The 13,427-nt window shown below is 36.9% G+C and overlaps 1 protein-coding gene across 7 annotated transcripts in view; it reads right to left on the bottom strand.

Moving 5' to 3' along the window:
- Positions 1-13,427, bottom strand: part of TCF12 (transcription factor 12) — a 161,049-nt gene that overhangs the window by 58,044 nt on the left and 89,578 nt on the right. For all 7 annotated transcript variants that reach the window (XM_054273044.1, XM_054273047.1, XM_054273046.1 and 4 more), the window contains exon 7: positions 11,900-11,964. In XM_054273044.1, the coding sequence (XP_054129019.1) occupies positions 11,900-11,964 (65 nt within the window). The remainder of the gene's footprint in view (positions 1-11,899; positions 11,965-13,427) is intronic.

Below are 13,427 nucleotides of genomic sequence, written 5' to 3'. Positions count from 1 at the left end.
TTGCTTTTATTACAATCAACTAAGAACACATCAAGCCTGATTCAGAAGTGAAAAGAGAAAAAGATGTGAACATGACTGCTTTACTTTTGAGATTTATCCCTTTCAGAGAAGCCAAGGACAGTTTTGACAGCCTCAGGGGAAATAGCACGGCCTGACCCAAATAGGAAAGGCTTTCACAAGGGCCACTATCTCAACAAATGCTTTAAAGGGTCACTTTCCTAAAGAGTATTCTCATAAAAATGAAATGCAGGAGGTGTCTATTCAATCACTGTATGGATGAGGTGGGGGAAAAGAATCATATCTATATATTGGGGTGGATTTATGCACCTTTGTCACAGGAAACAAGTAACTTTGCACTGCAGCTGCATTTTCGTGCAGGCAAAGTTTGCTTCCATTCAAACTAACAAGCCAGTCAGCCATATGCTTATATCAAAATTATATGCCTGAGATAAAAAGAAGGTCCTCAATCAACTTATTTTAAAATTGTTTTTTAATTGATTCTTTCAGATAATTTAAGCATAAAAGTAAAAAATAGTTTGACTAATTCCTAGGTTTTCTTCTCTCCAGCCCAGCTCTTTGACTCTGCAGATACAATTTGATGCCAAAACACTGCTCTGCCTTCAATGAACTTCTAGGACACCAGCCAGCAGAATTCTAATACATTGGTAAACATTTCTTTGATTTTACTTTGATATTTAAAAAAAAAAAAAGTGGACAAGTAAAGGCCACAGATGTCTTTACATAATATTCCTTGCAGCTCTCAAATGTTTAGGCTCTATGCAAACAGGAAAGCCAAGCTGTCCTGAAAAGCACACAAACAGTTTGAACAAACACACTCCATACACTGCCTATATACAGGTTTTTTTACCTATTCAAAAATGTATTTGCCATAGGCAGGTAGCCCTGTGCTTCCTGGTCTAAATCTTGTCCATGTTCTTCTCTTAAATGCAAACATTGGCAAACACTTTTAAGAATTCAAATTTTCCCAGCATAGCCATAGCCAAACTATGTGATAGTTTCATCCAAATACAACTGTGTGCCTTTACATTATTCATTATTTTCTATCAAAAGAATAATATGGTTGAGAATAAAAGCATTAGCCCATTATATGCAACTGATTATGACAGGCCTATTATGCTGGCATAATAAGGCAGTCTGCTTTGGCAGTGAAATGAGAGCTGCAACTCACCAACTGCAAACTTAGATCTTGAAAACCTCCCCAACAGTCAAGTAGATTTGACTAGATTCTATTTTCCTATTTTTTTTGCAGTAGCTTCCTTTTCATAAAATTTTTGCTTTCAATCCTAGCAGTCAGGCTGTACCTATTTAAAGCAGGAAAACTGCCTAGAAGTAAAAAACAAATAAAAAGTACTTGAGTTTTCAGTTAAAAATTGTGAGCTTGAGTACTTTACTTTTACAAAATAATGTAATGCAACACCATTCATCTCAATCAAATCCCTCCATTATCCCGCCACAGTCGCTGACAAACTCACTTGGCATCTCTCTATTCCTCAGAATTACACAGAGCAGATGGCAAGTGCATTCCTTGCCTTACTGTAAACTTGAAATGTTGCCCTGGGTAGAGCACAAGTTTCATGTGCATGTCCTTTTTACTCAGTGAGCTGTTTGGATGACTTACAGCATGGATAGAACGTGTCTCAGGATTGCATGTCTTGCCTTATAGATAAACCTGACAATTTGCATAAGCTGGCTTAAAAGAACATAACAAAACAGAAAAGTCAAAGTCTGGTAAACTTGCAAAATCCCCCAGCAAAGTTGTATATTTTGTTATGGTGTTTCCAAAGGAAAACCCAGCACAACACTAAAACATGAATAATTGCTCTGAAATCCTAGTCCAGTGGAGAGGTTAGGGCTGCAAAAAGACCATTCACTTGAGTCCCACGTCATGCAGTTCAAGCCAAAAATATAACTAAGATATAAAGGGTTGAATTTCACTTTACTCAAGTCTCCAGTCTTTGGAAACTGTAATGAATATGCACTCCAAAATAGGAGCTGAATTTGGAAAAAAACACTGACATATGATGTAAATTCATTTTAAATTTAAATTTTAGAGATATGTTTGCAATTATCAGCATGTTGTTAAAGAATCTCATCCTGAGAATATCATCAAATAGTAATGTGAAATACAGTGTTACCATTTTGAGAACAAAGGGACTCTGAATGAGTAATCAATAGCAACTGGCAGAAAATGAGGCATTAATTATGATCCTCTCTAGTGTTTTGTCTCAAACAACATTTCATTAAATATATTGTGCTAACCTGTACATCTTCAAGCCATTACCAATAGATTTGATCAGATAGATTTTTGGTCTGTTTCAGGAGGAGGAAAATACCAGAATTAGAAAACCAAAACAACATCTAAAGTGTTATATGATAACTTGAGCTTTTTTTCCTTGATCAATTTAAAGGAAATCAGGGGTTGCCAATAAAACATCTCAGGAGAGGATCCTCTAACAACATGTTGATAATTGCAAACATATTCCTCATTTAAAAAAAAATACTTAGGTCTTGTAATCTCAGTGTAGTCTCTTGAAAATTTAATTATCATCTCCTATACCTAAAGTATCATGCAGGTTTGAGAAGATAATGACAGTCATCCATCAACTGCATCCTGCCAGTGTAATCAGGCTAATCTTGCTCACTGGATTTAAAACCAGCTACCTAGGGTACTAAATACTGAAGTGATGCAACATCATAAACAAAATTACATTTAGCTTTACTGTCTTTCCAATTAATGGTAACTCCAGTGAAGATCAGATTATCAATATATTCTCTTTTTATGCCAAAGCTTTTCCAGATCACCAAGACCTGCTTATTCATGTGTGCATCTAAGCAGAGGCTGCTACTGTGGCAAATTCTGTTCATGTGTAAATATACTGGGACTGAGCACAGGGACAGAGGAGAGAGAAGAAAGGAGTTGATTCAGAATTACATATATGGGGTTTTTTTAGCCATGAGGAGAGCAAAGATTAAATGCAAAGGGAAGAAATAATTTTGTATTCTTTTTGCATCTAAATGTCTTTAAAGGCCCTGATTAACACAAATATTGTGAAGAGTCCCTTCCTTCTCTTTTGCAATATTGTCTCCCCTGCACTGATGCTGCATATTAGCAAGACTACAAATTCAGTTTTACGCCTCTAAAGCAGCACCCTGCTGATGTTGTGTCCAATCCCCGAGGTTATGCTGCCTCAGCTTGTCTTCCTTCATCCCCCCGGGCAAGGGATTTTTGCCTTGCTGACTGAATTCTAGGAAGGCATTACTAAGCATTGTGATTCCAGGTCAGGCACCCCTCCCTTTGCCTTTGAATCTTTTTGCTACATTATGAAAACAGTAATTTGAACAGCTTCCTTTCTGTGATTATACAAAAGCCTCTTTCTGGAAAGTTCTAAAATTTTACAAGAGAAGTTGCTGAGTGGTTATTCATCTAGTTTTTAATTTTTATGGTACCACCCTCCTTGCTTTCCTTTATGATTACATGATGCTAGCATGAGGAGTCAATATTATAATAAAGGATTTTATGCTGAGCCTTATTTACAGAAGTTAGACTATAAAGGATATTATAAAACAAACTATATTTGCATCTGTTCCTTAGTTCTAAAACTACTCTCTGCATTTTCAGCAAAATTATTTTAAAATATTTCACACCATTAGTAGATCATTTCATGTATATAGTATGGAAGCTGTACATCTCCTCTCGCACACAACCAAGACAAAAATCTTGCTCTAAGAACCAAGTCAGAAAATTATTAACATGATGAGGGTATGTTAATTAGCAACCAGTTAACTGTTAGGATTTAACATGGAGAACCCAAATATTTTCACATATGATCAAGGGAGAGCTCAGTTCAGTACTAGGGTGCTAGGAAATGGCCAGGAGATATCCTAGGCTACAATCCCCTCTCCTGAATAAATGCTATCCTTCTCTCCCTGCTCTTCAGAAACCTGTGCCAGCAGGAGCACCGGTACCTGGAAAAGCACTCCAGAACACAGCTGAAACCAAAACAAGCTGCATGGTTTAGTTCCATGGAGGAGGAATGTAAATGCCAAATCTTGTGCTTCCTCCCAGCCCTGCCTCAGTGGCCGGGCTGTGCTGTCCCAGCCGGCCCAGGAAGCAGAGCCCAGAACAGGCTGCCCACAGCACCAACTCCCCCAGCCAGTCCTGCCCAGAACAGGCTGCCCACAGCACCAACTCCCCCTGCCCAGAACAGGCTGCCCACAGCACCAACTCCCCCTGCCCAGAACAGGCTGCCCACAGCACCAACTCCCCCAGCCAGTCCTGCCCAGAACAGGCTGCCCACAGCACTCACTCCCCTGCCCAGTCCTGCTCAGGGCGTCTGTTCTTCTTGACACCAGCTATTTGTGCTTTTGTGAAGTCTGGGAAGAGACTTTCTCTACCTATTAATTCAAAAAGGAAGGTAAATGGGGGCTTAACATACTAGAGTAATTACAGACAAAAGGAATGCACACTTCAAGAAAATCCAAAGGGCAATCCAGCTCATTCAGATAAGCAGGCATGGCTGGGAGTACAGAGCTGAGCTAATATTTTCCCCATCCTCCACTAATACCATAAATTTGTAATTGAGAAGCACCCAACTACGAGGCAGTCAGAACAGCTGGACACAAATAGTAATTCACCAAAGAAGTTTTACCTGCACTCTGTGCTGTGGCATATTTTTCCTTCCTTATGCAGCAATATGCATATTAGTTTACAGAATACCCATAACCTTAAATGCAATCAAAAATAAACAAAAAAATAAAGGTGGCAAGGAAATTTGCCAAGCCTAAATAGTGTGAGAAAGAAGGGCAAAGACAAGAAACTGTTTGCTTGGTAAAGGCATTGAAAATTATTCCTTACAGAGCCGCTCTCCCTTTATAAATAGCATCCCTCCTCCAACTATAACAAATTCCTAACACCTGCTACCCGCTTCATTCCAGGGGGAATGTCTTCCCTGATTAACTTCAGGTTGGTCACCTCCAGCGCTGGAAAAAGAAATCCAGCCTGTGCCCCATACATTTTTACTTTCTAAAAAGGTTTTGCAGACTCCTTATCTGCTGAGTGACAGGAGATATTTTCCCAATAGCACGATAAGTAATTCAATTCTAATAAATCATGATGAAAAGAAAGTTAATATTGCTTGATTCTACTTGAGAAGTAAAATCAAGCAAAATAAACTAAAGTTCAGGCATTCCATCTGCCCTTAAACTATATATTCCTCTCCCCATCCCAATCTTTCAGGATGGTATCAGCTGGCAGAATCCAGAGTCACTGCTTCAGTTAACTTTGTGTCAGCCTTTCCTTCAGCAGCTGCATTTCTTAGAGATTGATAGCTCAGCTGTAAAAATCTGCTTCAGGGAGACACCTGATATCAAAAGTGTCAGAGAAGGGGAGATTAAAAAGGGAGAATTTACAAAATAAAACCAGTTTTTCAGCTTTAAAGTTATATTGGTATTAAAATCCGCACACATGTACAAGCCTTAAATTTTTTTATACTTCCCTAACTCAGTATTACTTGGATTTAAGGAGGCATCATGTTCTCTGTTCTGCTTCTAAAACTATGTGAGGAAGGAAGAAAAGCAACTGGTGCCACTGCTTGTAGCCTTTGTAAAGCCCCACTCATCAGAAAGGTGCAGAAAATGATGTAATTTTCTGCCTCATTGGAAAGATCCATCTAAAGCATCTTTAGACACACACCAGCAGTGAGAAGGAAAAGCTTTCTGGCTGTTTCATGGACACTGGCTGGCAGAAATCCTGGCAAAGCATCCTCGGAGCAACTGCAGTGCCAGGCTGCCACACTGCTCCTGCAGCCTGAGGAGGATTTATCTGTGTGCCTTTGCACCCATCTGAACAACAAGCACCTGGGAAAACACCCTGTGCCACAAAGCCCTTTCCCCTAGTCTAACTCTTACATTTTAAGCAACATCCCAGCTGTCAAATGCCACTAAAATCCTGCTCTACCCCACTATTCACAATCACTCATCTCTTTCACTGTTGTCACTTCTGAGGTTTTTGTCCTCACAAAACTTGTATTTCCAATTACATTTTTCATATTCTTCTCCACTTTTACATTTTTGTCAGTAAATCCCATTTCTGCTTCCCACACACATTTTGCACATCCTTATAACCTAACACTCATATTTTTGTCTGTGTGCTTAATCTTAGTGCTGCTTAATGTTACTTGATGCTTTATTAAAAACACTAAAATCAATCTTCTCCATTACACCAAATACATATCTTAGTTATAGAATTTATATAACTATATAAATTAAAAGTATTATATAAATAATAATTTACATAATTGCTAATATATAAATGAATATTTTTAGCAAAAAATAATTATTATGTATTGATTTATTTTAAAATATAATTTATTAATATTATTTAATATGTTTCGGAACATATTAAAAATACATTTAGGTTGGTGCTATTTTCTGGTATCTATACTCTTGTTTTAACTTTTGCTTGTAATACCAGCCAGTCATACAAAAAAATTGCCATTTTTGCTTATGCACAATACAAATGAGCTTTTATCTTCTCCCTAGACAGCTCAAATTTCTGGAGTTATACCCTTATTACTCTTCCTCAGCTATTAGAGAGTGAGCTCTGAGATAACTACTTGCCCCAACATTGCAGGATTGCTCTTTAGGTTTGAATTCTGTTCAAGCTGCTTTAAAGTCTCTTTAAATTTTAAAGAGGCAAATTACTGACTATGCAAAGACAAAGTAACATACACTTGCAGTCATTTCTTTTGCTGAAGTGATCATCTGTTAAATTGCCCAAGAAATTGATGCTAAAGGCATTTTTTGGGTTTATTTCAGAAGTTCTTATAGTGTTTGTTCAGAAACAAATTTTTTTACACAAAAATAAAACAAACTTTTTGTCTGTTAAGGATGTAACAGCTAACAAATACAGTCTAACATGCTGCCATTTTATTCTTTAACAAATAGCTAAATTAGCAGGCAACAGGATGCAAACCTTTAAAGTTCCATGTTCAATTGACAAGAAAGGAGAAATTGGTAAATTCTGAAAAGTTGTCTGAAATCATGTCTTAATCTGTTTACTTGGAGTGTATCCCCATAAGGAGCACTAAGTGTGGTGCTAATGTGTATAAAATGTTACTGAGATACTGCAAAACTCAGGCTAATTTAATAAAGCCTGATGTGCCTTACATCATGCTGCAATGATGCAATAATTTGCTGCTAAATGAGTCACCCCACATTAGCTTCATGGCAACAGCAAAGTTGATGGCTATTGAAGGGAAAATGGGGTAGAAATATTACTGCAAATATTGATGGAGCAGCTTTCTATTGGATTTTTCTCATCCAAGAAAAAGCTGCTTTATTTATTGTGCATTACCAACATACACAAAAACTATATAACAGTAGCAGCAAAAATGACTTAGAAATCCATCTGCCACTAAATAAAATCTATGTGGAGTACACAGAATCATACAGATCATCCATATGCCTTCTGTGTAGTGCTATACTATTCATGCAATATGTGTATACATCATGCACTACAGTGTATATTTTATAAATTATTTTACATATATATATATGATTGTACATAGTCTAAGTGAAATGTATTGACTAAATTCAATCCATAGCTTCTTCCAGCACTCATATATTCTACAGTTTTACCAGCAGCAGCTTTTTCTAAATGGGTTTTATAAGTTCTGAAGTGTCCCATCATCATGTAGACCACAGAGATTAATGAGTAACAAAAAATGGAGTCAATGAAGAGAGGACTCTTTATAAAAAGCTGCACTTTAAACCACAAGTGCTGAATGCCTCTTTAGTTCCTGCCCAGCATCCATTACATTCAGCACTGGATTCTCCTCCTTTCCCACACACAGGATACAGTGCAGACTTCAAATGATTATGAAGGGAGGAAAAATGTGTTATCTCCACATGTCAAAAAATCCATCATGTCTATTTTTCATGCATGATTGTTTAGAATGAAAATAGAACATTAAAGGAGATGGTCACCAGCAATTTCCTATGCTGAGCCTGGTGATGCCAAGGGGGAGAGACTGTGCCAGGCAATGAGAGCAGGCAATGTGAGGCCAAAGAAACATCCCCCCCCAATTCCCCAGGGCACTCTCAGGCCCCTGGGGACAAAGTTGCCTTCTGGGAAGACCCACACCAACAATTAGAAGAATTAGTCTAACAGCTACACATGTACTGCACATTTATCTCAATTTCACTTTAAAAATAGTGCAGACCCCTGGCTTCCTTTGAGCTCAGAGCTGTCAAACCAATGTGCAGTGACAGCTGGGGACCTTTTTGATGATATTGGAAATGGGAGTAGTGAATTCAATATCTGAAGTCTAATCTTGTTTCTTCCACATAAGCTACTGTTTCCAGTACAAAACCACACAAATGTGAAGAAAACCCTTTTTATCACAAGAAGCTTTCTGAAAATTTAACCTTTACCTGATTTATAATTTGTGAAAAGCTGCCATTCCCAAAACTGCAATTACATGGCCAACAGGAATGGTGGAGTTCCCCACAAAAATCACAAGCCACCACCCTCCCTTCAATTCAAAGACACAAAAGGAGACTTTTTGTCAAGTCATGTAGCATTGCATTTCATTCTGACAGCTAAACAGAGTTTTTAGTATTTCTTCTAAAAGCTGTCAATTCTTCCTCCAGGTAAAAATTTTTTACATTCATCTAAATCAGCTCTGCATAAGCCTAATTTGTCATCTTAACCATCCACTTAGAGTCTATATACTTTTGGATGTTCCTTTTTGGCTTGTTTAAAACACCTGATGGAGAGAAAATCTGAAAACCTGCACTTCTTGCTAATAAAATATTTGTAAATTAGCCATATTTATATTCTTGTGACTAAATGTTACAGTGAATCAGATTCTATTACCTAAGTCACTCAGGTTCCTAAGCGACATTGAAAATCAATCACACTTCACTCCTACAGCCTAAATATAAAGCCTGTAGGTAGCAAACAGTCCCTACAAATCACTGCTTAGATTATTTTCAGTAAAAGGTGAGAATGATACTAAGACTCTGAAATATTGCAGCTTACAGTAGTCTTGAAAATTTTCATTGCAGCCTTCTGTAAACTCAAAGTAAAAATTAAAACTCCTAACACTTCCATACTAGGTTATTAATACCTTTTACAACAGCAACATAAGGAAAGGAGGTAGGAGAAGGATGGATTCAAGTGAATTTGGAGAAGTTAGATATTTTCAATTTATCTATACCCAATAACAAACTCAGGAGACTGACTAGCTCTTGCCATTTTACCATTTTAGAAACCTTAGCCACTGCCTTTGAAGAACTCATGGTTCAGAGCAGAGACCAGAAAAGAGTGGGGTTAGTTGGTTTCAGAGAGGAAGAAAAATAGTGGCTTGTAATTCCTCAAAAAACCTAAATTTCTTTTTTTTTTAAATAATACTGTCAGAAATAGACTGCAAATGTCAGAAGATAATGAAGAAGTGATACCAATTCAGCTGGAATACCCTATATAAAATAAATTTCTTTCTCAGATTGCATAATACATGTTTAAATAAGGCTTTTACCACTTCCACATTTACAGGTGAACTAAGGAACCAAGGACAACTAAAGCAAGTGCTGAATACAGAGAGAAGCTGATTAAAAACAGCTAAGAGTTTATGATCAACAGTGGGTGAATGTATTAGCTGAGACTTTGCAGGCCTCTGTTTTGGGCATCATTCCACCTCTTAATTAGTGACTTGGATGAAAAATGAAGACTACATTTACTGAACTCACAAAGCAAATAACCCATAAGGATCTACAAATGCCGTGCAAGCCTGGAATACAAAATTGCACTGATAAATTTAGAGATGGTAGAAGCAATGTGTTCAAAAGTAAATACATTTTTGTACATGGAACCTGTAAACTGAAAAACACAGGGTGAGGAATAGCAAGCTAATATCCCATTACCATAAAAAGGTATTGGGAAATTTTTGATCATCATAATTCAAATCTGTATCAGAAACTGGATATTTGTTAGGAAAACAGGCAAGTACTACCCAACATAACATTCACAGTACTGACTGAAAGATCCAGGAAATGTCTTTTTGACATGGTGGTAAGGCCCTAGATGAGAATCTGACCTCATTTAAAGCACTGGAATTCCCTAGAGTTGTGAACCTACTGGAGAACATTCAGAGCAGAGCATAAGCTTTTCTACCAACATTTCAGTCTGAGATAGATCCTGTTACACAGCCACTGTTAAAATATACCTGCACTGCACACACCCAGGTCAAAATTAACTCCAGCTATATCTTATCTTCTCTAAGGACTCCTTATCATCTTCATCATCTAATGGTTTTTCCAGCCCCTACAGGCTTAAAAGAGAGTAGATCCATGTCCACTGGCTGTAAGACAAGAGTTAGCTACTTCAATTACAGTGATGTTTAGATAAGGGACCAGGGAAACTTTCTTAAAGTAATTACACTTCAGTAGTTGAAAACAAAACCCAGGGTGGTCATGCAGCCTCTTCCATCTCTGGACTTTTTTGAGAACTGACCCCAAGAAGCCTCTGTCAGGGACATTGCAGCTGATTCTTCATTTAGATTGTAATGACCTCTCATGATCACTTTGGACATTCTCTATGACAGATTTCAAACACTGTGGCTGCATTGAGGGCCGTATTTTAAGCACTACCACGCATTCAAACAACCAAACAAGCAAACAAATCAAAAAGATTCAGAAATCCCAGCACAGTCCAAGCTAAATGAATTCAAATGCTGTCAGATTTACCTGACAAAACCTAACTAAAGTTCAAACTGTAACTTATCACATGAATTTACTTGGAATTAAACTTTAATTGAAAGTTAACTCTATGTTCATTTTTTATTTTCCTGAATATAGAACTAATACAGATTTACCTACAGTAACCTTTTCCCCACATATTAAAAATTTTAAGGGAGATTAAATAGTCAGAAGCTTATCAAAGGGATACATCACTTTTTGTTCTGTGTTAATAGAAACAAACATGTATAAGATTGTAGGGTTAAAAAGCAATATGTAAAATTTATTATTAAACAGTACTAGATAGAAACAATCCTAAATACACAGAGATATAAAAGGATTTTTCTCACTGAGAAACTGAACAACAGAAATTACACTCATTAGTGCAAAGCAGAGTGGAATTTTTTGCAAAGTTCACATAAAACCATTTTCCAATACAAAGCATTAATTTAATGAAAGAGTAATGTGGAAATTCATTTGATTCCAAACTAATGCGAAATTTAAGTTATTATATTTAAATAGAGTACATACAGAGTTATTTCAACAATAGTAACTACACTAATACAATGTTTTACTGTTTGGACTGGCAGTAATGTGAAGCCCATAACTCTCAGGTAAAAAGCCATACTGCTTTTTGGGAGAATGTTGCTGAAAGCTCACCCATACAGCTACAAATGGGTCTTTGTTTGCCACATCTGCGTTGCAGAGAAGCAGTAAAGGCTGTGAGAATGATCCTTTCTTAATAGGGGAAGCACTGCCACATGGTGCTGCCCATTCACACTTCCCAAGCTACTAGTTAAAGACTGAAAACCAAGATGTCAAACTCATATGCTAGATGTTAGAAAGATACTTCTGAAAATATCAGCTCAAAGGAAATAGTCAACCTACAGTAAAATTAAAAAATTATTCCTCTTTGAGAAAATAAACAGAAATTAATTTCTTAGAATTATAAACATATTAGTTATTTAAATCTTTATCAACAGACACAATGTAATCACATGCTAATTATACTTTTTAAGCAGTCAAACTTCCTGTGCATTCAAAACAAACTTTTAAACAATGATCAAAGTATTCTTAGTCTGGCTCATTAAAATAGCATGAAGAATATCATCACTCTGAAATGAAGAAACTCTGTACTTACCTGGCAGCCAGGCAAGCCTGTATCCCTACCATACAGTGGAAATGGACCTCTGTCAGAGGTTTTTCCTAAAAGAGAAAGAAATTTAAAATTTGGTTATTTTTAAAATCCCCTAGACATCCACATCAGTTGTCCTTTTATGCAATTCAGAAAATCTATTAGCATCGTAATAAATTTACAAACATTAAGTTGCATGAATAAAATCAGGTTTTTATATCTGTGTTTAACATGTTCAAACTACACTACAATGATAGATGACATATTTACCTAATTAAATTCCTTTTGTAACCAGTCAGATACTATAAAATATTCCTATTCAGTATGTTTAAATACAAAAAGCAAAAGTCCATTTTATTTCCATTATTAACAAGCAAAGGTAGGGATACTTTTAGACATTTCTCCTTCCTACATGAAAGTAACACTTAGCTGGTATCCATCTTAGACAATTAATATACTGAGCAACAAAATCAAACCACATGAAAATCAAACAAAAATCTCATTTAAAACACTAGAACTCACCCTTAAACCACAGCTGATTTATTCAGCTGTTGGCACTCACCCCTAAATCTCTTTTTGTTTCATGTACAGATCAGCAGGCACAAAACTCAAGCAATACAACTGGGCAAGACAGCAAATGCAATTTTTGTGGGTAAGCAGCACACAGAACACGGTGCAGAGGCTGCCTTCTGATGTTGCTGCCTCAGGTCACAAGACATTAGCAATGGGTTTGGCAGCTCCAGAAAATCTACTTAGTGCTGTATTTGTTAGGTATGCCACCAAAATGGCATGTTTGTATATGAAAACTCAGTGTGCAGCTTCTCCAGTAGAGCTCAGAAGTTTATCAAGCTACACTTTGAAAAAAATCTTTAATAGAAGCCCACGGAACAATGCCAAGCATAAGACACTCATCAAGTTTGTGTGTAACAAAAAGCACCAAGTGCATGTGCCTGCCCTAATTACAGCACAGTTAGGGCTCAGAAAAACCCTGTACCACCACTCAGAGCCTTATCCAAAGGCAAGCATTAATTAAGCAGATCTACCCATTTGAAAATGAATGCTATCTCACCCAACTAGGCACTCCCTTTGCAAATGATGTGTGTGTTATCCTGTCCTAATAAGAAGAAAAAGTAGCCTCTTTCACATTCCCATTTCAGTGATAAATAGCTCCATGTTATTGCAATTGCACTTCAAGAATAGGACTTCCTTTGCTTTTTCTGATTTTTCTCTCTTACTGCTAGAAGTCCCTAAATACACTTTAATAAGAGGAAAATCTAAAGTATGCTTTCTGTTCATTTTAAAAGTGCATCTTGTGTAAGCAGGGAGGAAGAGGAAGTCTGAATCTCATGGAACAACATCTCTGCAAGGTTATCATCATGATAGCTACCAATGGTATGGTCAACAATAGTTTGCTTGAAAAATGGCAGCTCTGCTGTAACAAAGGGATAAAAAAAAGTTAACATTTTTCTGCTGAAGCAATTTGCTTCTAACAATCTATCAAGCACCAAGCAAATAAAATACCTAGCATGCAAAA

Source organism: Melozone crissalis, unplaced genomic scaffold, assembly GCF_028551555.1.
Source record: "Melozone crissalis strain CALT ecotype California unplaced genomic scaffold, PUWL_Pcris_2 ptg000014l_1, whole genome shotgun sequence".
NCBI lineage: Eukaryota > Metazoa > Chordata > Aves > Passeriformes > Passerellidae > Melozone > Melozone crissalis.
The sequence above is the reverse complement of the archived record's forward strand: the minus strand, read 5'-3'. Positions and strand labels throughout refer to the sequence as shown.